This window comes from Zalophus californianus, chromosome 6 (genome assembly GCF_009762305.2).
Source record: "Zalophus californianus isolate mZalCal1 chromosome 6, mZalCal1.pri.v2, whole genome shotgun sequence".
Lineage (NCBI taxonomy): Eukaryota > Metazoa > Chordata > Mammalia > Carnivora > Otariidae > Zalophus > Zalophus californianus.
In genome coordinates this window covers 83,895,056-83,922,967 of record NC_045600.1, presented here as the reverse complement: position 1 = coordinate 83,922,967, position 27,912 = coordinate 83,895,056, and the positions used below count along the sequence as shown (strand labels likewise).

The window sequence follows — 27,912 nt, the reverse complement described above, 5'->3', positions numbered from 1 at the left end:
TTCTGGTGGTCAGTTCTAAAACATCTTCCTGGCTCCCAGAACACAGCACCATCATTCATCTGCTGAGGATCTCCTACCCAGAGTCTGGGACTATCTGATGGACCCAAATCAGTCTGGAATGACAGAAGCACCTTGGGAGGCAGTTTGTTCTGGCCCTGCAGGGACAGAACTCAGAGTGAAATCTGGACTCTGAATCTTTACATACTGCTGTGCAACCCCATGCAACAGGTCTTTGATTTTCTTCTGTTCTCACCTGACTGCTGATCGTGATGAAAATAAACTCTGGCCCACATTCTGACAACTACCTTTGCCCACCTGTCCCCAGGGAATCAGGGAGTGCCACCGTGAGACAGAATAGAGAAGTGAGAAGTATGAACGGGAAACACACAAACATGTAATGACGATAAACACCATGTTCAAGGGCGGTGCTTTCCTCTGGGGAGAGTGCTTGGGGAAGGGTCCACAGGGGATTTCAGCATTTTTGGAATGTTTTATGTTCTTTATTAAAATTGTGTCTAAATCCTTTTGTTCTTCAACTACTCCCTTTACACCTGTTCTGCAAATTTATGGAAACTTCAGTCCATCGACCCCCTTTATTTTTGAAAATAGATCATTCTCTAGATGCTTTCTCGTCTACCTTAGAACGCTCAGAGTTGACCAGTATTCCAAAATTAGCGTTAATATTTTTGTATTTGTGATGTCGTATGTATCTGTTGGCTCTTGAGTATTGCTTTGTTTTTTTTAACGTTTTACGTGAATGTTATCATGCTGGATATATCCTTTTGAAACTGACTTTTCGCTCACCAGTCTTTTGGAGATTTGCCTGTGTTGACAAGTGAAAATCTAATTCATCCTCACTGCTCTATGGAATTTTGTTATATAAATAAAGTACATTTAAATTCTTTAAAGCATCTGAGGCAAAAAAGGCCAAAGGTCAAAATTTATTAAAGTTATGTGATGTGAGCCTATCAGCATTCATCATATTATTTTCTAGACCTTTATGTGTGTTTGGAAGTTCTCAAGATCTATAAAAAAGGGGTGATAGGACTAAAGTAGAAGTCAAGAAAGGTACCATCTTGGCTCTAATTGGACTGCGCCGAGCCTGAGCCCACAGCTAATCACTCATAGCCTAGAGATTAAAAATAAACCTTGTGGGACTGGTCCTCTCTTGTTTGCTTTCTGCGGGCCTCTGCCTCCCCAGGGGCAGGCCCGAAACAGGCCTTGACCACGGCCGGTGAGGAGTGTTTACAGAGCTGCATGGTTTGGAGCATATTGGCATGCAGCCAAAGCAAACTAAACAATTTGTTGTGGGCCTGGCCATTTTTTAAAATGAAATTGGCAAGAGACCGCTTCATACAATGGCTGTGAGACATGATTTTTTAAAAATATTTACAACTTACTTAAGATATAAATAGTCCAAATGATAAATATTGGTCACAGTTTGGGGGCAGGTCAACATTTGGCATCCTTAAGCCCTAAACACTTAGGATAAGAGAAGACAATTCCTCTTTTGTTGTGCTCACTGGGCACAACCCCAAGCGACCCCTGGGTTTTCTTCCTTCTCCACCTCTGCTTCTTTCTGAAAAGCGAGCCTTTGGCAGAAGGGAGAACTTTTGACCCAGGGCCTGTGGTTTTACAGAGCCATTGATCAAATTTGCCATCAATCCCAAGGACTGTACCAGGGGAAGTAGGAGACTCGTGGGTACTAAATGAAATCACAGATCCAGAAGTAAGTGACGTCCGATCAGAATGGTCATGCGCACCTTTGCAGGCCCTGTTTCTCCCCAGGGAAGGGCTCCTGGGATCCTCAGCATTAACTCCTGAATGCATCCAGCCCTAGGGGGCTCATCTGAAGTGATTTGCAGGCCATGAGGCCTCCATTGCGTCCTTGGAGGTGGCGCTCTGTCCTTGGCAGCCGCCAGCGCACCAGCACGTCCCCAGCCCTGAGCATCAGCCACACTGACGTGCCCTCCTCTCCATTTAGGCTATGACTTCTGCCAGGTCCTGCAGTGGTTCGCAGAGCGTGTGGACAGGATCATCCTGCTCTTCGATGCTCACAAACTGGACATCTCAGACGAGTTCTCGGAGGCCATCAAGGCCTTCCGGGGCCAGGACGACAAGATCCGTGTGGTGCTGAACAAGGCCGACCAAGTGGACACACAGCAGCTGATGCGCGTCTACGGGGCCCTCATGTGGTCCCTGGGCAAGGTCATCAACACACCCGAGGTGCTTCGTGTCTACATCGGCTCCTTCTGGGCACAGCCCCTGCAGAACACTGACAACCGCCGCCTCTTCGAGGCCGAGGCCCAGGACCTCTTCAGAGACATCCAGAGCCTTCCCCAGAAGGCGGCCGTGCGCAAACTCAACGACCTCATCAAGCGAGCGAGGCTGGCCAAGGTGAGCCAAGGAGACACCCTGGGCAGCAGGGGACCCTTCCCACTCTCTCCTCTCTAAGGGAAGGTGGGGGTGCGGGAGGTTCCATTCCAGGTGCCCTAGGGAATGGAAAGTGGAAGTTTAAGAAGAGAGCCTCAAGATCAGTATGCTTGTTTAGATTCTGGCTCCTACTCTGTGATCGTTGGCAGATGATTCAGCCTTTCCAAACCTGTTTTCTAATCTGTAAAATAGAGCTAGTAAGAGCATGTCATAGGATGCTTGTGAGGTTCCAGTGTGACCTCGCTTGCGGGGCACACAGGGAGGGATCGATGCACTCACCACCTGGAAGCTGCTATTATCTTAGGACAAGGAGAATGTAGCCAGCTGAGCCAGAGAGGTCGTGTTGGTGGGACCATTAGGGTGCTGAGATGCCACCACTAGTCACCCTGTGCCTAAGGCACAGAACCCAGTGTCCACTGTCACTGGGGCCAGAGCTGCCCCAGGAGGAAGGCGGGCTCAGCCTGACGGACTGAGTGCGCTTCTTTGGAGGCTGTGGCGCACCCCACACTGGGTGGGTGCCCGCAACGTGCCCGCTGTGGCTCTGGGCTTCTCCACCTCACAGCTGAGCCTTTCGGCAGCCCCAGGGGTATGTACCTGGCGGGGTGAGTGCTCATCTGCTGGCCATCCTCAAGCACTGTCCTTGATTCTTTCACATCTCTGAAGAGAGAAAAGGGCATGACTCCTCTAAGAAAAAGTGTAGGGAAAAAAAATGTTTTTTTAAAAGCTGTGTGCACCTTTCACAAAATCTTATATTCCTCTAAAGCTGGAAGTGCCTCCAGAGTTTGTCTGGTGTCAAGGATCATCAGAAGCACCCAAGAGCTTGAACCAATGTAAATTCCCGGGCCCTGCCCCAGAGCTTCTGATTCGTGTGTGTGCATGTCTGCATGTGTGTATGTGAGTCTGTGCATGTGAGTGTGTGTGTGTGTGTGTGTGTGTGTGTGTGTGTGTGTGTGTGTGTGTGTAAAGCTCCCCAGGTGATTCTGATAATCAGCCACATTTGGAAGCCAGAGGTCTATCCACTCCCTAATTCTGGAAGGACGAGGTAGAATAAGCAATCTCTGCAGGGTCACCTAATCCACGAGTAACAAAACTTGGACGAAAAGACAGCACTCCTGCACTCAGCCTAGCCCTGCGCCTTGTTGCATCAGCTAAAACCAGTCCAAAGGCCTGCCTTGCCAAATCCACTGGCACCCTGGTCGGGAAGGGAGGGCAGTGTACTTCCCCTTCGTCTTCTGGTGGCAAAGAAACCGTCTCCTCCCTTATACTCTTGCTGCACAGAGTGACTTCCGGTCTGGCCCTGGGGTCCAGCAGGCCAGCCTTCTGGAATCCGCCACCACTCTGCCTCATGCAGGCCCCATTTGCTAAGCACCAGGGCCAGGGCTGGGGAGCCTAGCTGGCAGAGGAGGAGGAGAGGCCCCCAAGCCCCCATTACAGAATGATGAGCTGTGTGCTGAGTGGGGTGTGGACACCATGCTCTGAGGAGGGGGTCTGGCTGGGGGAGGCAGGGAGGGCTTCGCTGAGCGTGGCTGGCTACTGGACAGGCAGTCGGCCTTCTCACAGCTCCTCGTCGCTGCCCAGCAGCCTCCGTCTTCGTGCCAGCGCACTCACCCAGCAGCATCACTCCTGTATCCAAAGAGACGCCCGGCGCCATCTGTCTCTGGCCCCACAGACAGGACCCCCATTTGCTCTTTTGCCCTCTGCTCACCTTGCATCCCAGTGCATGCTCACACATACTCCTGTCTCACCTGGCTGATCTGCAGTCACGGTGCCCCTGTGAGGTACCATTCTTTATCCCGTCTTCCTGGTCCAGACTGGTTCCTCTCTGGATCTACCACCACTTTTTTTTTAAAGATTTTATTTATTTATTCATGAAAGACAGAGAGAGAGAGAGAGAGAGGCAGAGGGAGAAGCAGGCTCCCAAGGAGCAGGGAGCCCGACGCGGGACTCGATCCCAGGACCCTGGGATCATGACCTGAGCCGAAGGCAGACGCTTAAGCATCTGAGCCACCCAGGCGCCCTACCACCATTTTTTCTACAAGGCCGTAGGTCATGCTAATCAGTTTGTAAATCCACTTACTTGCAGCTTTCCTGAAGTGATTTCTCTCATGCGCTAGTCCCGGGCCTAACGCTCGGTGGCAGGAAGTCTGCTTTCGCCCCTTTGGTAGCCCCTTGGCGTGTGGTATTTCTCTTCTTCAGCTGATACATCTGAACTCACACTTCAGCATCCACAATTCCCAACCTTATTCTATAACCAAGTGGGTGAATCCTCTGCTAGCCTTTGTAGATTTCAAGATTGTCTTGGAGCTATTTATAAATGCCCATGGACATTTCTACTTTACCAGTCACTGCTGAAGGCCTAGTGACTCAAGGCGCAGCTGTATTTGGTCATAGAAGTAAATAAAGAGCAGAGAGTTCACAGGGAGTGCCAAGCGCCTTGGGACTTCTCTGCCCTCCTTGAGCGTTAGGCCCTCTGAACGGATGGACCAGCATGGCCACAGAATGCTGCTCTGTCCTGACAGTGGGAATAATGAAAGCCCTTGTGCTGATGCAGGGGTGCGGGGTGCGGGGTGCGGGGTGGGGGAGGGGGCAGAGGCGGCAACTTGCTGAGCTTATGTCTAGGAAAAAAGCTTGTCTTTTTTTTTTTTTTCTTCCTAAGAATAGTATCTGGCTTGTTCCTTTTCATAAAAGAAAATGTTTGAAGTATGGATGTTTCCAGCCTGAGCTTCTCAGTGCCAGGGTGCTCCCGGGGGCAGTACCATCCTGCACAGGGGGACAGCACACAGAGGCTCGGGCAAAGAAGGAGCAGAACTCAGCACAAAGGCCTTAGCTACTAACCGATGTCATCTGCTTCACACCATCTGCCACTTTATGGCCATTTGTGAATTTGTTGCTTAAACGGACAAGGAGTCACCCAAGTTTTTCTCTTTGTGGTATTTATATTGCATGAAAATGCTCCTTGATTTTGGCATATTGATCTTTATTTCTCTTGATCCAGGGTTGCTTTTGCAAGCCAATCCTTACTGAGGGTCTGCCGTGTTCCAGAAGCTCTACGATGTGTATTACATGTGTTATTTCATCTGATCCAGTCCATAACTGTGCACAAAGTCGGGCATTATCTTTGTTTCTCATGCAAGGGAACTGAAGCTCAGAGAGGTGAAGCAACTTGCCCAACGCCTCACAGCCTGTGAGTTGCAAAATATAAATTCGGACCTTAGTTAGTTTGGCTCCTTGGTCTGGAGAGCACTCACCTGAAGTACAGAGTGGACAGCATCTGTAGCTTCTCACTGTTGCTTTTTGCGTTCATCTGTCATTCACAGATTCTATGAAATTGTTTATCCACAGGAACCCTGCAAAGTTTAGAGGTTTATCAAGCTGACAGACATGCAAAGGATAAGTTTTTAGATGTCACCTAGGAGGTGTCAGATCGAGTTGGGGTATGGAGTGTGTCTAATTTATAAAACACCTTAATTAGGCAGAATTCACATCCCTTCCAGAAGTAAAGCATGTATGTCCTGTTGCTAATATCCTGCCAGGTTCTGCAGTGATCAAGCTCAAGATACCATAAAAATGACACTTTAATAATTGAAAAATGGCACTCTTACCAAAGATCTCTTGAAATTTAATAATTTCCCTGCTTTTTCCATTTTTCTATATATTTTTCACAACTCTCTGTATTTCAAGGAACAAAACTTCAGAGTGGGTTTTTTGGTTAACCTCAAAGATTGCATCTTATTGATATCAGTAGGCATCCTTTTTTGAAGACGATTTACAATCTAAGGTGCTAATCAAGGTTCATTTCATGATTCTTTAGGCAGTTTTGGGAAAGCCCAAAACGTTTAGAAAATGTCATTTACTTTTATTCAGCTATCACTAAAATAGCCAAATTGAGGAAATTAGGCTCTTACAAACAAACCCCAAATAAGAGTACTTAATGGAATAAACGAACAAAAATAGTGAGGACTCCACCCTTTGTAAACGTTGCCCAAGAGTAGGAAAGTTTCCCACCCCTTTAGCGATCTTCACTCAACAAAAAATGAGTCAACATTTGAGGAAGGAACAGCTAAAAATGAGAAAGAAAAGGAGAGGTCAGGGATTTTCAGCATCCACCCTAGGTCTGTGGCATTCAGTTTTGTCTTCAAAGCGTGTTCTCCACCAGTCACATGCAAAGCGCAGAGCCTAGCTTTCCGGTCTGTCTGCACTGCCAATTCCTTCTGTGGAGAAGTTAGATGTTTTGTAATTCACCAAATGGGCCCAGGCTCAGGTGTGAGGATCCTTCTACAGCGGCTGACCCCACCTTCTGGGTCTCTACCTCGTTAACTGATTTTTTTTTTTTAATATATCATCATAAACCCACTTTTAAAATGTGCTGATCTCTTAATGTTAAATGCTCGGTGCAAGTTTCTAGCTGGGCCTCCAAAGACGCAGGTCTCCAACAGGTTGGGTTAACTTGCAGTTGAGATGGCATAGTGTAGAACCATGTTCCCCCAGCCTGAATCCCCCCAAACTGCTCCCCAATATCTAAATCCTATGAGGATTTCCACTCCTACTGACCATGAGCAATGGAAGCTTTCAGGACTCGCTGTCTGGGGCTGCCCTCCATGCCCAGGGTGGATACATCCAGTATCACTCTGAGTACATGCTTCTCCGCCTTGGGTATGTACGAACACTTGTCACTGGGCACAGTTAATGAGATTGTAGCAGAATATGTATGTTAACTAGATATAAATTCATGTTCATTTAAAGGGAAGGATATCTCTTTCTGCTCATTGTGTTATTAGCCCAGAGAGAAACTGACATTGTGATGCATTTGACCTAGCCCGAATCACCAGCATTGGATGAGTTAGGGCTTTCCCAGTTTTATATGAGAGAAAGGGTGAATTGGACCAGATAAGAATATTCAAAAGCCCCCAGGGTTCAATGTCACTTACTTGTGAATGAAGCGCTTGGGACCCAGATTCATCATACTACTATTCAAATACATAGAGCTTATTAATTTTTTCAGTAACTATTAATAATTCGGTACGAGTTTATTCATTATTTAGTAAGAACTAAACCACAAGCCTTCTCTGGCATTACTAACCCTCCGACTGTGGGTCTTTGGCCATTAGGCAATAAAAAGGAACATTTTTACTCCTCTTTCCAGTACATCCAAATCCATGCTCTCTTTTGATTCTCATCCTAGCAACCCTGTGAGGTCAGAGTTGTCATTTCCAGTGTGTGTGTGAGTAGGCGGAGGTGGGGGACTCGAGTCACCCGGTGTTGCTCAGCAAGTGGGCAGTGGGGGCAGGGCCTGACCCTGGCCTTCCAGCGCTGGGTCTCATCAGCCTCCCCCTTCCCCCCTTTCTCTTCCCTCTTGTCTTTCCTGTCTCCCTTCTTCTCAATTAGTCTTCTTTCATTATAAAGAACAAAAGGTCTTGTCTTAGATTGTGTCCACCTGCTTCCCCAGGGACCATCGCCTGGTCTGGCCCTCAGTCCTGTGATTATCTGGAAAAACTTCTTTGACACAGAAGGGCAGGAATGTGCCTCCAGGCTGTCCCATCTGTTTACCAAGAGTCTTTAGAAAATTACAAGGTGCCATCCTGCCAGAAGACTGCTGTCTGTACCCACATCCTACGTGGTGTTCATAGGGGTATGTGCCATAATATATGCGTTTTTTTCATATGGGGAAAGAGACTCTAAATGGAGGTCTAAATGACCTTCCCACAGTGTCCCTGGGACTTAGGGACAATCAAAGTTCTAAATGACCTTCCCACAGTGTCCCTGGGACTTAGGGACAATCAAAGTTCTAAATGACCTTCCCACAGTGTCCCTGGGACTTAGGGACAATCAAAACCCATCAAGTCACAGTTTTCCACACTGATTTTCTGTAGGACACAGTTCATTTTCAGTTCCAGATTTTCAACAGCTTTAGTAAGTTTTTTTTTTTAAGATTTTTATTTATTTATTTGACAGAGAGAGACAGCGAGAGAGGGAACACAAGCAGAGGGAGTGGGAGAGGGAGAAGCAGGCTTCCCGCAGAGCAGGGAGCCCGATGCAGGGCTCGATCCCAGGACCCTGGGACCATGACCTGAGCCAAAGGCAGACGCTCAATGACTGAGCCACCCAGGCACCCCTTTAGTAAGATTTTTTAATGCATCCCCACAGAGAGCAATTAACTCTGTAAGGACAGGAATGAGGCAGTTGAATGCTAGTGACAGCTCTGCCTCACCCACACAAAGTGGCTGTGTGACCTTGTGTAAGTCATGTGAATTTCCTGGAACCAGACGTGCAATTAGAAGGGACGGGGGTCCCTTCCAGATGTAATGTTCCATGGTTCTAAGGATTATAATTTACCTTGTAACTCGATAAGCTTCTTAAAGGCAGGGCCCATACATCGTGTCTGACCCTGGGTTATTGCCAGGATGCCCATGGAAGGGCAGGAGCGGGTGGGGAGGCAGAGACAGCACAATAGGAGACTCCCACCAAACAGGCCGGTGGAACTTTCTGGAAGTGGAGGCTGAGGCTGAGAGCAGCCTGCAACATGAGCAGGGCCCCTGAGGGTCATGACTCAGATAGTGCCAGGCAGGGTGGAAGGAGGAAGGAATTGAAGCCCAGATTCCGTTAGGGCACCGGAGGCCTGGTGTCCAAGGGTAGCCCACCATCTAGCAGTCTTGGTCACCAACCAAAGAACACCGTGAGGGCTGCGATGAGGGAGCAGGTGCCAGGCCATGGTGGAGAGCTGTGGCAGGTGCACATCACCTGCAGTCAGGCCAAGAAATGCAGGCCCCTGGGCACCAGGCAGTGTTCAGAAACTGAGTGCCAATCCTAGTGCGGCCGGTGGCTGTGTGGGGAGTCAGCCTTCCCTGAGCACAGGCCTGGCAACTCAAAGGGTCCACATTAGTAGGCAGTGAGGGAGTCTTGGGAAGCCCTGCAGGGGTCCGGCAGCTGCCCCAGGCCTGGGCTCTGGGGGTGGGGGTTTAGTAAAAACCCTTGTAGATAGGAGACTAAGCAGCTTGGGAGTTCCTGCTTCAGTTGGGGCTGGCTCCAGCGCAGGGCAGGCCTGAGTATGGAAGGGAGAGGGATCCACTGGCCCAGTCCAGAAGTTTCAGGAGCACCTGGAAATGACACAAGGACAGCTAGTGGCTGCTGGTTCTCCCAATTGAGGTCGGCAGCCCCTCCAAGTCCTTCTGTGCGATACAATACCCTCCCCAGCCCCACCAAACCAAGCCAGGCATTCACTGTCCAAGGCAAGGAAATTGCTAGTCTTACCATGTATTCATCATATCCTCAGGAATGCAGTTAGTCTGACACTCTAAATAAAGCATTCCCAAATTTGGGGTTCCCCTTTCTCAAAGAATCATATAAATGATTTAAGTTGTTTTAATTTGAAAAATAGGTAAATAAGTGTACTAGTGACAGAGAGGTTTCGACACCTCCCTTTCACATCATCTGGTCTGAGCCCGTCCGCGTTTACGTTACACACTTATTTTAGGTTTCAGATCTTAGCAGAATGTTCTGGGCTGTGCCCAGTGTGGGTCCATACACAGAGGCTCTCAGCTGAGGTAGAGGATGTCTCTGCTTACCCCGTTTATTCAATTTCCATTCTTCCACAAGATTATAGAGGTCTGTTTTCTTTAATAAAGGATCTTCCATAGCTGCCTAGTCATTTTCTTCTTGTCGTCGCTGTTCTGTTTTTCATCCATTCCCATTTTATTTTCTTGACTTCTAAATGACTCTATAGAATTCTGGCATACAAAGAGAACTTTTGTAACAAATATTTCTTCACGTCCTAAAGTTGGAAATCAGCAGAAGAGTGGAAATGTTGAGGAAGGGGGTGACACAGCCAAGCAGAGCCCACCGCAGCAGGGTTCACCACCTCTCCAGTGACAGTCCCTGGCCTGCTACGGCCAGCTGATCCGGGTGTCTGGAGTTTCCCCTTCGTGTACTGGGGGTCCCTGTCCCGGAGGGAGCTTCTGCCGTCTGGCCTAGTCCCACACAGCTGGTCTGGTGCAGAAAGGACCTCCATACCGTCTATAGAGATCCTGGGGTTCAAACTCTCCATGGAGAGGTTACAGGAATTTTCATCTCCCTGTTCACCGGGCACAGATTTCCATGCAGATTAGCCACTTACGTCAGATCAACCATTTGCATCAGCCTCCAGTTTCGTTTCCTGGTGCTCCCGGGCACCGGCCCTGCTGAAACTTTCTTTAGGTCTTCTGGTTAATCACCAGAACTAAGGTCTTTCTGCCCAGGCCGCACCCACCCCCCTTGCTCCCTGCAGACTCGGCACGGCTCAGTGCCAGAGACCTTGCCCGAGTCAGTCGCCCCACCCTATCCCCAGCCACCGGCCCGCTTCCAAAGCAGGGAGCTCATGGCACTGTGCTGGCCCCTGGTCTCCCAGAACCTTCATCAGCACCACAGGAGGTTAGTGGAGGCTCATTCTAATTCTCCATCGGCTCCTGGCCCCCACAGCAGTCTGCCTTCCCTACTTTCTGAGATGTGCCACAGCCACATACACGGCCCTGCCCCAAATAGGGCCTGCAGTGTGTTACCTCCACACCACCATCTGCGCTCTCCACTCTCCTGGATGGCCACAGCCCTCCCTCACATCCAGTCTTCGGGGCTCAACTCAGGTGTCACCTCTTCCTGGCCCTTCTCCCCCACAGGCTTTATCTGTCACAGCCCACTCCCCCTCCTGGCCCTTCTTGGTGGGGTTTTCTCTGCCCACTTTCCCTCGGTGGTCTCAACCACTCCTGTGGTTCTGGCCACCACCTACTTCTGCTCCAGCTCTTAAACCCGACACCCAGGCCAGCTCTCTCTGGAGCTCGGACTCGGCCGGGGAGGGCAGAACCCTCTTTCCAGGCACCTGTAGACAGCACCACCTTGGGGTCCTTCATGTACTTCACATTCTAGACGCCCAGAAGCAGTTTTGTAATGTAGCCCCCCAGCCCCCTGATCCTCGCTCTTCTGTCCGGAGGGCCATGGCCCTGCACAGGCACCTGTTATGTGTTATGATACATTTAGGACGCCTTCCTGTTTATCTTTCTGGTGCAGTTCTAAATAGCATGTCCTTACTGACATATGCCCCTTCAGGTACATGCCTACCTTATCAGCCACCTGAAGAAGGAGATGCCGAGTGTATTCGGAAAGGAAAACAAGAAGAGAGAGCTTATCAGCAGATTGCCAGAGATCTACCTTCAGCTGCAGCGAGAATACCAGATTTCTGCCGGGGACTTCCCAGAAGTCAAGGCAATGCAGGTACTGAGAGCCCATTGTAGCATCACGGGCAGGTAACAGAGAGGCAACGTCACCTTGTCTGGCTGGTTGCTGGGTACTCATGAAGGTTTCATGGTTTAGGATAGAGAACGCGGGTCACCTGGGTGACTCAGTCACTTGAGCAACTGATTTCGGCTCAGGTCATGGTCTCAGGGTCATGAGATCAAGCCCCAGGTCAGACTCCGTGCTGTGTGTGGAGCCTGCTTAAGATTCTGTCTTTCCCTCTCCCCCACCCCTCTTTAAAAAAAGGGATAGAGGGCGCCTGGGTGGCTCAGTTGGTTAAGCGTCTGCCTTCGGCTCAGGTCATGATCCTGGAGTCCCTGGATCGAGTCCCGCATCGGGCTCCCCGCTCAGTGGGGAGTCTGCTTCTCCCTCTGACCCTCCCCCCTCTCATGCTCTCTCTCTCTCTCTCTCTCATTCTGTCTCTCAAATAAATAAATAAAATCTTTAAAAAAAATAAAAAATAAAAAAGGATAGAGAAGGCAATGAATGCATCTTCCTAGTGGTGATCCATGATAATAGGTTTCTGTGAATAAAGCAGAGATTGTCTGCCTCCCCAAAACATCTAACCAAAAAGGGACACATTTCAAGAAGTAAATTTATACAATGGAATATTAGTCATCAAAAAGAATGAAGTCTTGCCATTTGCAACGATGTGGATGGAGCTAGAGTGTATTATGCTAAGTGAAATAAGTCAGAGAAAGACAAATACCATAGATTTCACTCATGTGGAATTTAAGAAACAAAACAGATGAACATAGAGAAAGGGAAGGAAAAGTTGAAATAGAGAAGGGAAGCAAACCATAAGAGACTCTTTTTTTTTTTTTAAGATTTTATTTATTTATTTATTTGTCAGAGAGAGCACAAGCAGCGGGAGCTGCAGGCAAAGGGAGAGGGAGGCTCCCTGCCGAGCGGGGAGCCAGATATGGGACTCGATCCCAGGACTCCAGGGTCATGAACTGAGCTGAAGGCAGTCGCTTAACCGACTAAGCCACCCAGGCGTCCCTATAAGAGACTCTTAACCCTAGGAAACAAACTGAGGGTTGTTGGGGGGGGGGGTTGGGGTAACTGGGCGATGGGCATTAAGGAGGGCACGTGATGTAATGAGCACTGGGCGTTGTATGCAACCAATGAATCACTAAATCTACCCCTGAAACTAATAATATACTAGGTTACCTAAATTGATTTTAAATTAAAAATTACCCTTGTAACAAAAAGGAAGTAAATTTAGGTCATGTGAAAAAATCAGATGAGCAGGCCTCTTAGGCTGTGTTCATAGTTGTTCTGGCATTAAGTGACCCCTGTTTTTTGGAATCCCAGAACCTTAAGGGAAGTAGAGCTGGCAGGGACCTTGGAGGTCACCTCAGGAGGCATCCTCAAGACCGGACCGCCAGGCACTGTAAGAGTACACACTCAAGCAGCGTTGCTGTTGCAGGCTCAGAGTCCATAGGGCTCTCCGGGCATGGCTGGACTTCATGGGTACAGCAAGTTGTGCTCACTAAAGATTTTGCCTACGGGTTGGCATTGGGCAACTTTGGACCCGATTTTAGGGTCTCCCTGAGTTGTGTCTGAGCAGCCCGATGAGCCCAAATGGATGCTGCATTCAGCCACCCTGGCCTGTCCAGTGTGTCTATATCTACCACCCTGCAGTGGTGTTATGTTAGTAAAGCACATCAACACTGACCATGTCTTCCCAAGCAAGGCCACCCCACCTGGCTCCTCACAGAGTCAGACTGACCACCTTTTTGTCCAGAGCAAGGACCCATCTGCCCTAGAGGCCACCGTCCTCCTGGAAAGCAGGCCACACAAACTCAGATGCCTGTAGCTAGTGAGGCAGGCCGGGCAAAGAAAAACCACCTCGCCCTCTTTGATTCTCTCTTGTCTTCCCACATTTGATGGAGATGTAGGTTCTGGGAAATGGGACTATCCCAGGAGGAAAACAGTGTGCGAGTACAGTGAGAACTGTAGGGGCCCACCATGGGGGCAGGCCTGGGAATCGGTGCCCTGCTTCACTGTGTGGAAAAGGCCGGACCTGCCCGGTGGGAACATGGGCCTGGATGGTTCCACAAGAAGCTGCAAATCTAGATTTGTATGTAAAGTCCCCTGGTTTTCAACTTGTAGCTCCAACTTTCCAAAGAGTACCACCTAGTCCAGACAGAGCATCCTGCAATTCTGGCCACACCCTGGAGACCTCCGGGTACCATCTTCCGCCCTGAGCCACAGAGGAGGGCGGGGCTCGAGGAAGAGTGGTCGAAGATAAGCAGCTGGAAGGTGGGCCGGCGAGCTGCCTGGCTGCCTCAGGAGGGCGGCGGGAGGAGGCGAGATGGAGCAGTAGAGGAAAGGATCAACAGGCAGCAGGAGGGGAAGCTTCGGCCTTGAGGAGTTTTGTAATGTAAACTTTCTATAAAGGACACACTAACATAGGAGTGGGTCATACTTACTGTTGAGGTGGCAGGGTTCAAGGTGATAAGAGCATGGCATATATGCTGTGGTCAGATACGACTTAGCTGGCTTCAAAATAAATCCAGAACATCTTTTTCCTTCCAGAAATGAAGTAGGTAGTCCTGTACTCAGAGGATGAATTGGGGGGCGGGGGACGGTTCTGATCACAAGATGGCTAATTGGAGGTCTGCTTGGCCTCCAGAGCAGTCTTCCTTGGGCTATGCCCTGCACCCCATGACCAAACTGAGGGACAGCTGTCTCCTTGCATCCTTCAGATATTTTTTAAGGGAAATTGGTTTCTTGACCGCAATGAAAGCTAAGAATAAATACACAGTGCACACTATGGCCTAATGGGACCTCTGTGGCTCATTAGCCTCATGAGCTACCACAGTGCCCCACCCACAAGAAGATGCCACTCCCAAGACCTGAGGCACCCCTGAGCCCAGCAGGAAGCCACTATAAGCCTCCTTTACAGGACCTGCACACCTGTCCCCAGGTGACCTCCCATAACACAGGCAGCACGCAGCGACCAGAGCTTCTCACGGCCGTGTCAGCCTCGGCTCAGCCACGTCCGAGGAAGCCCAGGCCTCTCTGAGCTGGAGCAGAGGGGTGGTCCCTAGGGAAGAAGACAAGGAAGCCATGGGCCCCTGTTTTAGCATCTCAGGAGAGGCCTTAGCACTGTCAGTAGACACCTGAGTGCCCCTAGCCCTTGCAGCGAGGAGTGCCACCTGACAGGTACCCTCATTCGCCCGTGTTCATTTACTCACTCACCAAGAAATAGTAAGTGTACCATGCCAGGCACTGTTCTAGGTCCCTGAGATAAATCCGTGAATAAACAGCACACATCCCTGCCCCTATGGAGTGTACGTTCTGGATTACAGTATTAGCCGTTGTGACTGTGGCTGGCAATGAAGTTTTGGCAGCCAAGCCTGACGTTAGGACTTGTGCTCTTTGTTACAACCCCAGTGCTGTGGTGCTTCAGTGTCATTCATTTATTTGTTCAGTGGCTCTCTCCCTCATGAGGCTCCGGAGGCCAGTGACCCATGTCCTGGCACCGCCATATCCCCAGGGGGGTAGCAGGTGCCCAATGAACAGTTAGATGAGCTCCTTGGCAAGTTAGTGTGTGTTTATATCGAGCAGGCTGGAAGATAGTGAAGTTCTCGGACCGTGACCTCGCCCTGACACCCACACGGCTTATAGAGAGACCAGCAGTTTTCAGAGCAAGTCCCTGGAAGCTGGAAAAGGATTCCTCCTTGGGAAGCTGGCCAGGCCCTGATCATACCACCCCAGTCCCTTCAGGGACGCCCCCAAGGAACAGGGCAGGCCTGGGGGCCCATGACCTGCTGGAGAAGCAGCCTGTGTCTGCCCTGCCCCCTTTCGGGAGGGAATCCGACTTACCACACGGAAGGGTCCAGCCTAGAGAGTGAGAACACTAGCAAGGCCCCTTGGATCGCGGACTCAGTTTCCCTCCTCGGAGAGCCCGGCCCCCTCCGCTGATGAGGGGGCAGCATTCCCACGGCAGAGGGCAGCCGAGCCGTCACCACCTGCTCAGGCCCACCGTAAACTGGAACACGGCTTCTGGTGAACGTGGGCAGTGAGCGGGCAAGAGAGAGGCCAGCGAAGACTGGGCTGGGAACTGACCTTTGTGCCTTGGGAGGGAGAAGTTCCAGGATCCCGGGCTTGCTGGCTTTGATGGATATAACTGCTGACGGGTAAATCCGTAAATTCCCCCATGTGTATTCATCCCTATACAAAGATGTCCTTTGGGAGCGAACCTGGTGGAGGGCAGGGACGGCGGCGGTTTCATTTGCACCCTATACTCCCTGGTCAGGCCTTGGGATGAGAGTAGAGGGCTTGTTTCCTCTGTGCCCTCCAGGCAAGGGGTGGCTGCTACTGTTACTTCCTGTCCACCCCTGCAGACATGTGGCCATTTCCCCTTCCAGCGGATTGCCATCGGAACCACGGACCCCGCAGGTAGCTGGAAGGTTCGGGCGGACTCCGCCCTCGTTCGTCTGCTTGGCCAGACACAGAGGCTTTGTGTGTGCTCGGAGCTCAGGCTCATTCATGGGGAAGGAGGGTAGGTGTCTGTGCACCCAGGGGAATCCAGACTTGTTTACCCCAGCAGCACTCGGATTTTTGTGTAGGCTGCCTGCTGTGCTCCTCCTCCTGGGCTTCGCCTTCTCCATCCCCCTGGCTGACTGAGCGAGCAGCAGTCGGCAACGCCGAGTGCTGGTACTGGAGTGGCATGCAGGTGGCCGTGGTCTGTCGGTGAGGATAGACAACACGCAAACCGGAATGGGTTTAGCAGCCGGGCCCGCACCACCGTGCGGCTCTCAACCCAGCCCGGCCCTGCGTGGTTCAAGGGCCTCAGAGTTTGCTACTGAGTAGCGTGTGGAGGTGCCTCTCTACACATCCATCAAGCTGTTCAGCTTTTAGCTCTGTCCCCCGACCTGAAGCTCAGGGCCCCCCTTCCAAATAACAGCACAGAATGTCTGCCCTGCTGGTACACTCTAGAGACCACAATTCTGACTCATGTCCAACCACACGGGATAGGGTAAACGAAGAATGGCGCAGCTGTACAGTTCGATATTATACAGCTCTTACAAATAAGGTTGTATAAAAATTATTATCAGGGAAAGATGGGATACATTTTTTTCTTAAAAATGAAAATTGTCAAACAGTATGGTCTTATTTCAGTTAAAGAGTGTGTGTGTGTGCGCGTGCGTGCGCGTGTAAAAATGGCTGGAAATATGTGCCCAAAGAAAGTTAGCAGAAGGTATTCCTGGGTGATAGAATTATAAGTGATTGAAATATTTTATTTTGTCTATCAGTTTTTTCCCAAATTTTACAATAAAGATGTGATATTTATGATTGCACAAAATTTTGCTTTTTTCCCCTAACTGCCCATCACATTACTTCTGCCCAAAACAGTCAGGTCTGAATGAAACCTCTTTTACTCAGGGGTCTCCCTACCTCATCTCCAGAAAATTGCACACCTGTATGGCCCCTCGCTGGCCTTCTAGAATTTTCCTAACAAATATTTCATATAAAGCCCATATAAAAACTTCCATATCTGGAATTCTCTGCATTTATTTGGCAAAACTGCTGTTGAAGACATTTTTCAAAGATCATAAAAGGCCCCAGGTACCTCTCATAATGCAGAAAAAGTTTGTCTCTTGCAACAAACAGGTGGTTTCTTTCCTCAGGCAGTGAGAGGGTGCCCCCCCCCCCCGCCCCAGCACCCCAGCCAGGGTGTCTGAAGGGCAGTAGCTTTTCTCACCTTAGAAGTCTGATGTAATGGTCCCCTTGCTCTCCCTCTTAATTACTTAGCTTTTCCCTTTCTAATGACTTTCTTCTATTTCATGTTATCATTTTTCCACTGTAAGTTAAGTCAAACCCTTTTTAAAAGTAGACAGGAACTAAAAAAACTAGAATGTTTTCCCTCTTTTAGAACATAAGCTCCCTAAGGGCAGAGACTGTGGCTCTTTGTGGTTATATTATCCCCAGGATCCAAACAGAGCCTGGCAATAACTGTTGGATGGGTCAATGGATGAAGGATGGATGCATGGATGGATGGATGGGTGGATGGATGAGTAACCAAGGAGAACCAAGGTAGGAAGGACTGCTTCTTCAGGGCAACCACAGAGCCTATGTGGCGTCTACGGTTGGCTCCCGTCCCGGTCGGGCAACTGCTGTGTCCCAGGGCCCTCCCCGGTTCCTGCCATGTTCCTGCCACTCTGTCTGCTGATGGGCCAGTTCTCCTGGCAGGTGGAGCTGAGACCTGCCCTGCCTGGGCTAGTGATACTTAGCCCCACTGGCTGGATTCCTACTCACCCTCCCCATTCCTACTCTTTTCCCACTTAACAGTTTCAACTTTTACTTATTTGTACCTTAAACAACGTTTTTTTAACATCCCAAGACAACATCCTTAAATAATGGTTTTACCTGAAAGAACCCTGTGACACAGCTTCATGTTACAGCACAAAAGAGCATTAGTCAAGAGGCAGGAACCATGGGCTTTCATTTTGGCTCTGTCAGAACACGCCATGTGCTGTCCATCAAACAGGGGTTATTCACCCCTGCCCTTCCTTACTCCCAGCATTGTTGTAAAGATCAACAGAAGTATGTCATAAGATCACCTTAGAAGGTAAAATGTTAAATCTCTAGAGCGCACACACACACACACACACACACACACACACACACACACACACACATAAAAAGGCAAGCTTGAAGAAAGGGTGTCCAAAAGCCCTAGGGGACAGCTATCCCTCACGTGGCTGCCCGCCAAAGATTAGCTATTGTAAAAAAAAAAAAAAAAAAAAAAAAGTTGTCCTCTCTGCATCTTGTTTCTTTTTCCAAAAGCCGCTCCTGGATCTGGTAAATTCGGATGTGGGGACCCCACCAAAGAGAGAGAGCTCTGGAGCAGCCCAGGGATGGGATGTCTGCTTAAAGGACAATTCTGCCTGCAGCTCACCCTCTCCCTGTCTGCTTCCTAAGCGAGGGCCTGTGACCAAGTCTGTGGTTTCTCCTCTTGCAGGAACAGCTGGAGAACTATGACTTCACCAAATTCCACTCACTGAAGCCCAAGCTGATCGAGGCAGTGGACAACATGCTGAGCAGCAAGATCTCGTCCCTGATGAACCTCATCAGCCAGGAGGAGATAAGCATGCCCACTCAGCTCGTGCAGGGCGGTGCCTTCGACGGCACCACTGAGGGCCCCTTCAACCAGGGCTACGGGGAGGGTGCCAAGGAGGGTGCCGATGAGGAAGAGTGGGTCGTGGCCAAAGACAAGCCCATCTACGATGAGCTCTTCTACACCCTGTCGCCTGTCAACGGCAAGATATCAGGTGTCAACGCCAAGAAGGAGATGGTGACATCCAAGCTGCCCAACAGCGTCCTGGGCAAGATCTGGAAGCTGGCTGACTGTGACTGTGACGGCATGCTGGATGAGGAGGAGTTCGCGCTGGCCAAGCACCTCATCAAGATCAAGCTGGACGGCTACGAGCTGCCCAACAGCCTTCCCTCCCACCTCGTGCCCCCCTCCCACAGGAAGCCCTTGCCAAAGGCCGACTGAGGGGTGGGCTGCTCTCAGGGTAGGCAGTGGGCGGTAGGGATGGCGGGGAGGTGGGGAGGCCCGGGCCTGAGGCCCGTGCTGCCACTGACTCACTGACCCTGGCCACGGCACTGCCCTCTCTGTGCCTCAGTTTCCCCACCTGTGGAATGAGGAGGGCAGACACAAGTCACTAGATGAGGTTCTTTCACCTCCAAAATTCCCTGAGTTTCTATTAAAATATTGGGGGGGGGGTGGATAAGGAGATTGAAGGGTTGAGAAAAAAGAGAAATTGACCAAAGAGTACTGGGAAGCCCGGAGAGACATAGACATGGAGGCCAGCTGGATAGAATCCCACAACCACAGGGAGTGAGCCGGGGGCTCTTCCGGAGCCGGTGAGCCTGTGCTGCGCTGGGCCACACATCATCGTGCACCTGCTTTGGCTCCTGTCTGTCCTTTAGAGGGTACCAGGAGGGAGCAAAGTTGATCTTATTTATTTCGTTTCCTGCTGTGTTGAGAGTGGAACATAACAGAGCACAGAAGGTTTCTGTTCTCTCCAGGCCATCTACCAAAGAGAAGACTGCTTCCCCTGGGTTTGTGCCTGTGTTTGCCCCCATCCCTCCTGCAGGCTGGAGCGGGACAGGCAGCCAGGCCAGCAGAGAGCATCTGTGATACCCAGCACCCCCCTGACTAACCCACCCAGAGCTCCCCCCACCCCGGACCTTCCCAGCAAAGTTGCATTTGGTTGGGAATTTGGAACTCAGAACCTTTATTAGCCCCTGGCAAGATTTCTAGTATTCAAGTCATGTTGAAGTCTGAAGGTTGGCTTTTCTTACTGGTCTGTCCAATAATTTGTAGCAAAGTCTATTTATCATAATCAAACTACAGTAAAGGAAAGAGGTGGTTCTCTGCAGTGTCAGTGTGGTGACATGTCCCCAAGGCTCCTTGGTCAATGACAGGATTTAAATTTAAACCCATGTCTTGGTGCCTGCAGTGTGCTGGGCCTAGGGACCCAAGGGAAACACAAGGTGAGCCCGCCTCAGGTTGTCAGGTAGTAAAGGTCATTCTCTAGCTTTAGACACTATTTTTATTTTAAAAAATAGGCATTTTTATTATGTCCAGTTTTTCTTACAAGAAAAGCCTTTATACAGAAACAGGACAGAATCTTTCATATGAAGCCTTTTCTTCAAAAGGCTGTGAGGTTCATAGTGTGCATGCCCATCACAAGGCAGGATTTGGTTCCTGAGTGTTCTCTCTCTAAGTCTCCGTATAAAGCTCTCTGGTCCACTCACTCAGGTGCCCATCAGGCGGAGGCGGAAGCGGATAATGCTCACTGCCACCTTCCCTCCTCTGTGGGCTACTCACTTCATTATTATTTATGCAGTACAAAAGAGAGGCACAAAATGGTGATGGCCGCATGGCACTGAAGTGAAGGAAATCAGAACAGTCCCGCCCGAGCCTTCCAAAAACCACAGTTTTTTCTTTTTCTGATATTGCCTGTGACATCAGGGTGAGAAATGCAGACTTAACATTTTTATTTTGGGGAAGCTTTTATCCAGATGCCACCCCTCACACTCCCTAGTTTACTTTTTAAATACTATCACTTTAAGAGAAGTAAATTCATAATAGGATTTTTAATCTTAATGAGCACTTTGAAATTAATCAGAAACGTAGCAAAGGAAGGTTTATGTCAGTACTGTAATATAAGCAGATGGTTTGGTGAACCCCATGAGGACTGCCCAAGTGTGTACCCACAAGGGGGTCCTCCAAAGGGCAAAGCAGAGGGAAGAAGAGAGAATTCATGGCTCCAAAGGTTTGGCGATGCCAGGGTTAGCCGCTTTTCCACTCAGAATTATCCTGTTCTTTTAGTTATTCCCAATCATCATAAAGATATATATATACACACACACACCACATGAGTATGTATTCTTGATACTTCTCAACGGGTATATATGCAGATACGGCCCAGTTTTGTCTTTGCAGAGACATATAGGAAAGCTTTTAGCAGACTGAGGTTTCTGCTTTCTACACGGAAGGAAACTTCTCGAGGCACTGTGCTCGCCACCCTCATGCCGTCAGGTGGGAGAACATCTGGTAGCTGCACCCTTTCCCTGCTGAGAAAGATTAAAAAAAAAAAAAGGAAATCACATGCCCATTTTTCTTAACATCTTCTCTTACAACATGATGTCATTCGTTGTGAAAAGTTGATTGGAAAGAAAAGCCCTGGAAAACCTCAGGGATGGCTGCCAAGGATGAGGACCCGTATGTTCCCAGGACCCGCACGAAGTTCCTTGAGTCTGTGTCCAAAACACCCCTTATCCTGCCTCCCCGTGCAGCAGGGCTGGGGGACAGCAGAGCCCTCTAGAATTCTGTTCACACTGCCCAACCGCATTGCCTTCCCCACATCACCCCAATTTTCAAAGTACCCCCTCGGCAGGGGGTGTTTTGCAGCAGGGCAGGAGGGTGGAGGTAGGTAAACTCTAGCACTGTGAGACTTTCCATGCTCTCCACAACTCCACGGAAGAAGATCTAAGAATCTTGACTCCGTTTTCCACACAGCTCCTGGTACCACGTAACAAACCTCTGCAGCCTTGAGTTTAGGGGGGAAATCAATTTCTGCCTCCCCCTCCCAAAGTCAGCTTGCAAGTTGGAAGCCTGCCAATGAGGCCCTCCTGAACCGATCTGTAAAGAAACGTTGCACCAAGACCTCTCACAACCCTTCGGTTTCATGGCAACATGCAGGCATCCAACCTGCTCCAGCCCAGCTTTGTGCCTGGAGTCCTTCCTTACTGCACACTGGGATGGCCCACAGGTCCCCTGCGAGGGGGAGGGCCATTCATTTAGCTTTCACCTTTCCAGGGCTGGACTGGGTCCTCAGAGCACTTGTCATTATGCAGCTATAGCGTCTTTCGATTTGGAGTTGTGGTTCCTCCTGCAGGACGGTGGGCCTTTGAGGAGTTAAATTCTGTATCACGGGACTGAGTGTCCAGGCAGATCAACAAGTATGTGCGGAGAAGCCAATGCCTCCTGCCCTGCCCTCAACCCCCGCCCTGATTACCAGCCCACGGGGGAAGCCTCCGCAGAGCCGTGGCCCCACCACCCCTGATCACAGCCCTTTGCCATGCTTCCACCGGGCCTCCCGAGGAGCCGCCTGTCCACCACACTGGGAATGTCTTACACTGCAGCCCACTGCCCAGTGGGGGGCTTAGCCACCAGTCACGGCCTGACAGCCACCACTGGGACCTCCCCACTTTGCACCATTACACTCCTTCATTACGCCCAGAGCGGTACCCCAGGAAAATTGCCTTGAAGATCAGGAAAGCCGTTAACAGAGGCACTGTTTATTTCCTCCGCAGAATGTAGCAGAGAAATAACGTTCTTAGGACAGATAACCACTGAGTTTAATCAGGTAAACAGGGGCCTAATTTAAGAGTGTATCAAGTTACGTGTCCATTAGCCCATGCAGTTAATACACAGTGCTTCTATTTTTTTGTAATCTTGTTTAGAAGTGTCAAAGGAAGACACAATCTATTGATCAATAAACTTCTGAAAAATTTACTACCTTTCCAACATCGGTTCTGGTTTTCCAGTGACCCAGTTGTCTCAGGAGTAAAGCAGGGGGGCACCTGGGTGGCTCAGTCATTAAACGTCTGCCTTCAGCTCAGGTCATGATCTCAGGGTCCTTGCTCGGCGGGGAGCCTGCTTCTCCCTCTGCCTGCCACTCCCCCTGCTTGTGTTCCCCCTCTCGCCGCTGTCTCTCTCTGTCAAATAAATAAAATCTTAAAAAAAAAAAAAAGTAAAGCAGGGATCCAATGGAAATGAGGCAGAGGAGTTAGGGGGGAAGGTGTGCCCCTTCTGTACGCCACCCCTGTGACCCCCAACTCTCCCTATGTCCTCTAGGCTGGGAGACCCCCAAAGTGGGGCTTCTTGAGCTGGAAAGCAGCTCCATTAGCTGGGGGCAGAGGCCAGGTCTGGGAGCAGGCCCCAGCTGAGGATGACTGGAGACCAGGACGGAACCATGGAAGGAGGCCCTTCGGATGCTGGGAAGGGCATCGCTGAGCACTCTCAAAGGAGTTGGGTGCCTGCCGCCTCATCCTTTCCAGCTCGGAGACAAGTCCCTGTGCCTGAAGGTGCAGGAGTGCTAGGGTTGGCGCCCCCTGGCCTGCTGGCATTGCTCCTGCCTCTTGTCACACAGCCCTATAGCAGACATCTGGGTTTTTCCCACTCTCACCCATCTATCCTTGTGGTGATCCAGACCCGAGATTTCCTTTGCAGAGCACTCCCTACTTCCCCACCCTCCGTCTGACCCACAAGGTTTGGGTGGGATAGACACTTCTCCGGGGTGGGTAATGATTGGCTTCAGCCAATGAGAGTATTTCATCCCCCTGGTCACAAAAATTGGTTCAGGAATGGACACGTGGCTCAGCTCAAGCCTATGAGAGCCAAGTCCCTCAGACTTCTCTTCCAACTCTTGAGAGAAATGTTCTCTCTTCTCTGAACCATGCATGCAGTGTAGAGAAGTGAGCCCATTGGTACAATATGAATGGCATTGAGAGGAGTGCCCAGAGCTACTGGGGGCAGAGGAGTGAGGTTAGGCTGGCAGCAACCACCCTCTGGAGCATGAAGGTGAAGGAAGCATCGAGAAAGGCAGAGGGAGTCCAGGCCTATGGCGCCATCGTTTGAAACTGTTGGATCAACCTCACCTAAAGTCCTCCACCTGCCAAACATTTCAGTCCTCTGGGCCAATACCTTCCTTTTATGTTGTTCAAATCTGTTTGACTTGAGATCTTAGTTACTCGCCACATAAATAATCCAAAACTAGGTACTGACGAAAAAGGGATTCTCCTTTCAGCAGGAGCGGCAATCAGTGGCAACAAAAGAGGAACCAGGCCTTGCTGCGTGTGCAGTGGCTTTAGCTGCATCTGAGCTAGGAGATGCAGCTAAAGGAGAAAGAAAAGCAGGCTCAGATGGTTAAGCGGCTGCCTTCGGCTCAGGTCATGATCTCAGGGTCCTGGGATCGAGTCCTGCATCGGGCTCCTGGCTCAGCGGGAAGCCTGCTTCTCCCTCTCCCTCTGCTTTTCCCCTGCTCATGCTCTCTCCTCTCTCTGTATCTCTGTGTTTCAAATGAAGAAATAAAATCTTTTTTTCATGAATAAATAAAATCTTAAAAAAAAAAAAAAGCAGTTCCCCAGCCCCACTCAGCAACCTAATACAACAACCTCTGTTGAGGTCTGTGTGCAAAGCATCATGCAGCTCCAGCCTGTCCTCTGGTGGTCACATCATACAAGATGCCCTGGGCCAGAGCTCTTAGGAGGAGACACAAGCTGGGAGAGAGGGGGTAGGTGGCAGGGAACCTGCTAGAAGGAGCAGGATTTTTAACTGGAGCTGATGGGATAGGAAAATGTGGACAATGAGGAACAGAAGGGACATTCTAAGCTGAAAGAACAGCTGAAGCCCCAATGCAGGCAGAAAAGCTCTGGTCCCTTTGAGGCAATGGGGAGTCTTCATAGGCATGAGCAGAGTTGTGCTCTTGGGGGTAAACTGGGGGGCTGTGCCTAGACTGATGTGCGGGCAAGATGTCGAGTCGGGGAACGGTGATGGGGCCGTGTGGGGGCAGTGCAAGTAGACAGGGTGGGACGGTAGACCATAGGGTTCTGGGGAGCACGGAGCAGGCGCCCCTGAGGACTGGCTCGATCTGGGGCTGTGAGCGAGGAAGAAGCCTGGGCTCACTCCAACATCGGGAAGCCAGCCAGTGGCAGGAAGGACCTCACAGGGAGAGGGCAACGGGGGAGGAAGCTCCTCTCGGATGCAGGGGAGCTGCCCCCAGCCCGAGAGCACCATGCCCCTCACTCCCAGCCACAGGCCCAGGGTTCTGGAGTGCTTTGTCCTGCCCAGCTCTGGAGGGCAGGCTATGGCCGCGCTCCTCTCACCAGCCTTGGCTACCAGGGACACCTGCCTGAGGAATGCCGCATCTCCTCTCAGAGTCTCTGGGGCTGCTGGATGAACCCATAGACACCCACCCCGGACCAGTGACTATGACCCCGAGGTTAGCCAAAACATCTTGTGAAGCCACCCGAATTAGAACTCTCTCTGGCATGCAGTTCAAGATTGCTCAGGGAGGGAGAGAGAGTTGCCTGCAGGCTCCCTCCACAGCCCCTGCCCTAAGCCCTGAGACCCAGACAGCTCTGTGGAAGCACAGGTGCTGGGGGCCTCACCATGAAGCCCCCAAAAGTGAACACTGTGTCCCTGGCTTTGGAGGAGACTCTGTCATTCCCACGGCCTTTGCAGCTCCTAGTTACCCTCTCCCAGGGAGAGCCCCCTTCAGAAAGTGGCCCCTGGGCATGAGGGAGCACCCACCATTCAGCCCTGGGCCAAGTCAGGGCCTGGAAAGCTGAGCCCGGGGCCCAAGGACTGCCCTCCCCTCTATGGTGGCATTCCCCTGGACAGGATGAGAGGGCTGGCATGCTCCCTCCCATCTCCACCCCTGTGGGTGCTCACAAAGAGGCCCTACAGCAGTGCCAAAGGGCAGTCCCAGACTGGGAAGTGGGGGCAGAAGCTTCTGACCAGGGGCTCTGCCATGTGGGTACCTGGACTGCAGCACCCCCATGGCACTCCCACCCAGAGCCAGCTCGGGGTGCTCCCACGGGCCTCTGTGTCTTGACAGCCAGGACCCCCACCTGACATTGGGAGCATTGGAGGTGGGGGGAGGATGAAGGAGGAGATCCTGGGGCCATAGGCTGGAGCATTCCTGAGCCACCCCCTCCCTGTCTGGGCCACGCCCTTTGGCAGGTGGGAGGACAATGCCCGCTGTGTGCCGTCACCCCTGCCCCGTGGCTCAAGAGGAGGTCCATGGTGTGGCCCCAGCTCCAGCCTTGGCCTCTCCTGTGGTTCTCTCCCTCCCCACGCAGCCCCTACTATCCGCCATTTCCATCCGTCCAGTAGGGTCTCCTTCCCGGCACAGACATCGCCAAGGTGAGTCCTGTTTTCCTCCCACCTGCCCTTTTCATCCTGAGAAGCAGCAGCTAGTCGCCCGTGGTCCGAGGAATCTGGAAAGTGGGGTGGGGCAAAGGGCTCGGAGGCATTTAAGTGTCAGGCACCAGCCGGGAGCTTCAGAGCCTTACCAGGCTAGGCCCTAAGCCACAAGCGCCCCCTCCAAATGTGGGGACCATTCACACTCCTTCCCCAATCTCCATGCCCCTCAACATCTCCAGCTTAGAGAAATACCCCGTGGCCCCTCATCCCTAAAGGGCTGCAGGCCTGCTGGCTGGTCGGCCCCACGGTCCCCAGCAGCTCCTTGGGGCCACAGGGCACCTGCAGCAGGAGGCCAGCCCCAGAGCCCCAGGGCAGCTCCCTGAGTCCTGTCCCACCATGGATTCTGCGTACGAGACGAGCCACATTCGCAAGCTGCAGGTACAGCACATGAGGATGCAGGAGAAGACTTTCACCAACTGGATCAACAACGTCTTCCAGCATGGCCGGGTGAGTGTAGCAGGGCATACCCCGCAGCCTGCCTCTACTGTCCCCCTTGCTCCCTGGCCAGTGGACTCTGGGGGCCAGCCGTGAGGTCATCTGGCTGAGACTTCTTGCAGACCCCAGAGCCCAGCTGAAACTACTTCTGCTGACCCTAAAGCCCAGCTGAGGGCTGTGCTCCTTCCTTAAGGAAGCTGCTCTGGCCTGCCACTCCCCAGTGCTGGGATAGGCCAGACAGGAGAGGGGGGCTGACCCTGTGCCCTTTCCCCACCCCTCCCAGGTGGGCATCAAGCTCCAGAACCTGTACACGGAGCTGGCTGATGGCAGCCACCTACTTAGGCTGCTGGAGCTCATCTCGGGGGAGGCCCTGCCACCCCCCAGCCGGGGCCGCCTGCGGGCGCACTTCCTGGAGAACAACAGCCGTGCTCTGGCTTTCCTCAGGGCCAAGGTGGGTGCTGGGGAGACGGCTTCTGGCCAAGGAGCTGGGGCAGAGGCAGCAGGCATCAGCTGGGCTCCTAGATCATCTTTCCTGGGCTGGCCGGGGCAGAGCAGAGGCTCTGGAGCCCAAATCCAGGCATAGCTGCTGGGATACAGAGGTCAATACAGAAAGTCAAGCCCTTCCTTGAGCAGCACTCCCAGCTTAGAGGGGCCTGGACCGGCCCGGCCGGAGCAGGGACATCCGTGTGGGTGGGATTGAAGTGCACTGCTGCCTGCAATGAGAGAACTGTGGGATTCTAAGCGGAAAGATTGCCTGTACTCTTAACTCTCTCCGTCCCTAACCAAGGAAGTAACTTACCAGGCAAGACCCATGGTCAGTGGGCCCGCAGAGCCCGGGTGCGGAGCTGTGGGGGGCAGGCTGAGAGTAGGGCACCGGAGAAGAGCCCTGGACACTGAGCCAGGTGGCGGAGGGAAGAGGTGCAGGTCTGCTTTGGAGAAGCTGGATCCATTAGCAGGCAGGGGCTGCAGCAAGCAGGAGGGAGCCACGGTCTCCCGAAAGAAAGAGACCAGCCAAAGAAATAGTCGTTAAAAGGAGGCAAAAGCTCCAGGGCTATGAAAGGACCCTCATGGCCAGCGTCAACGGGGCTAGGCAGGGGTCGTTTATACCGGGAGCCAGGACTGGGGAAGCCCGCAGGTCCGGAAGCCATGAGGAGGCTGTTCCTGGAGCCTGCAAGTCACTGTGCTGGAACTGCCTGGGCTGAACTTGGGTGTGTGTGACTGTCACTTACGTCCTGGGTTGGAGGTCACAGCCCCCGGGGAGC

General features: G+C 51.4%; 2 protein-coding genes across 2 annotated transcripts in view; both read left to right on the top strand.

Moving 5' to 3' along the window:
• Positions 1-22,942, top strand: part of EHD4 (EH domain containing 4) — a 75,193-nt gene extending 52,251 nt beyond the window's left edge. The window contains exons 4-6 of the mRNA XM_027570598.2: positions 1,985-2,397; positions 11,506-11,670; positions 18,671-22,942. Of these exons, the coding sequence (XP_027426399.1) occupies positions 1,985-2,397; positions 11,506-11,670; positions 18,671-19,207 (1,115 nt within the window). The 3' untranslated portion in view covers positions 19,208-22,942. The remainder of the gene's footprint in view (positions 1-1,984; positions 2,398-11,505; positions 11,671-18,670) is intronic.
• A 3,609-nt stretch (positions 22,943-26,551) lies between these two features.
• Positions 26,552-27,912, top strand: part of SPTBN5 (spectrin beta, non-erythrocytic 5) — a 45,299-nt gene continuing 43,938 nt past the window's right edge. The window contains exons 1-2 of the mRNA XM_027572844.2: positions 26,552-26,662; positions 26,934-27,101. Of these exons, the coding sequence (XP_027428645.2) occupies positions 26,552-26,662; positions 26,934-27,101 (279 nt within the window). The remainder of the gene's footprint in view (positions 26,663-26,933; positions 27,102-27,912) is intronic.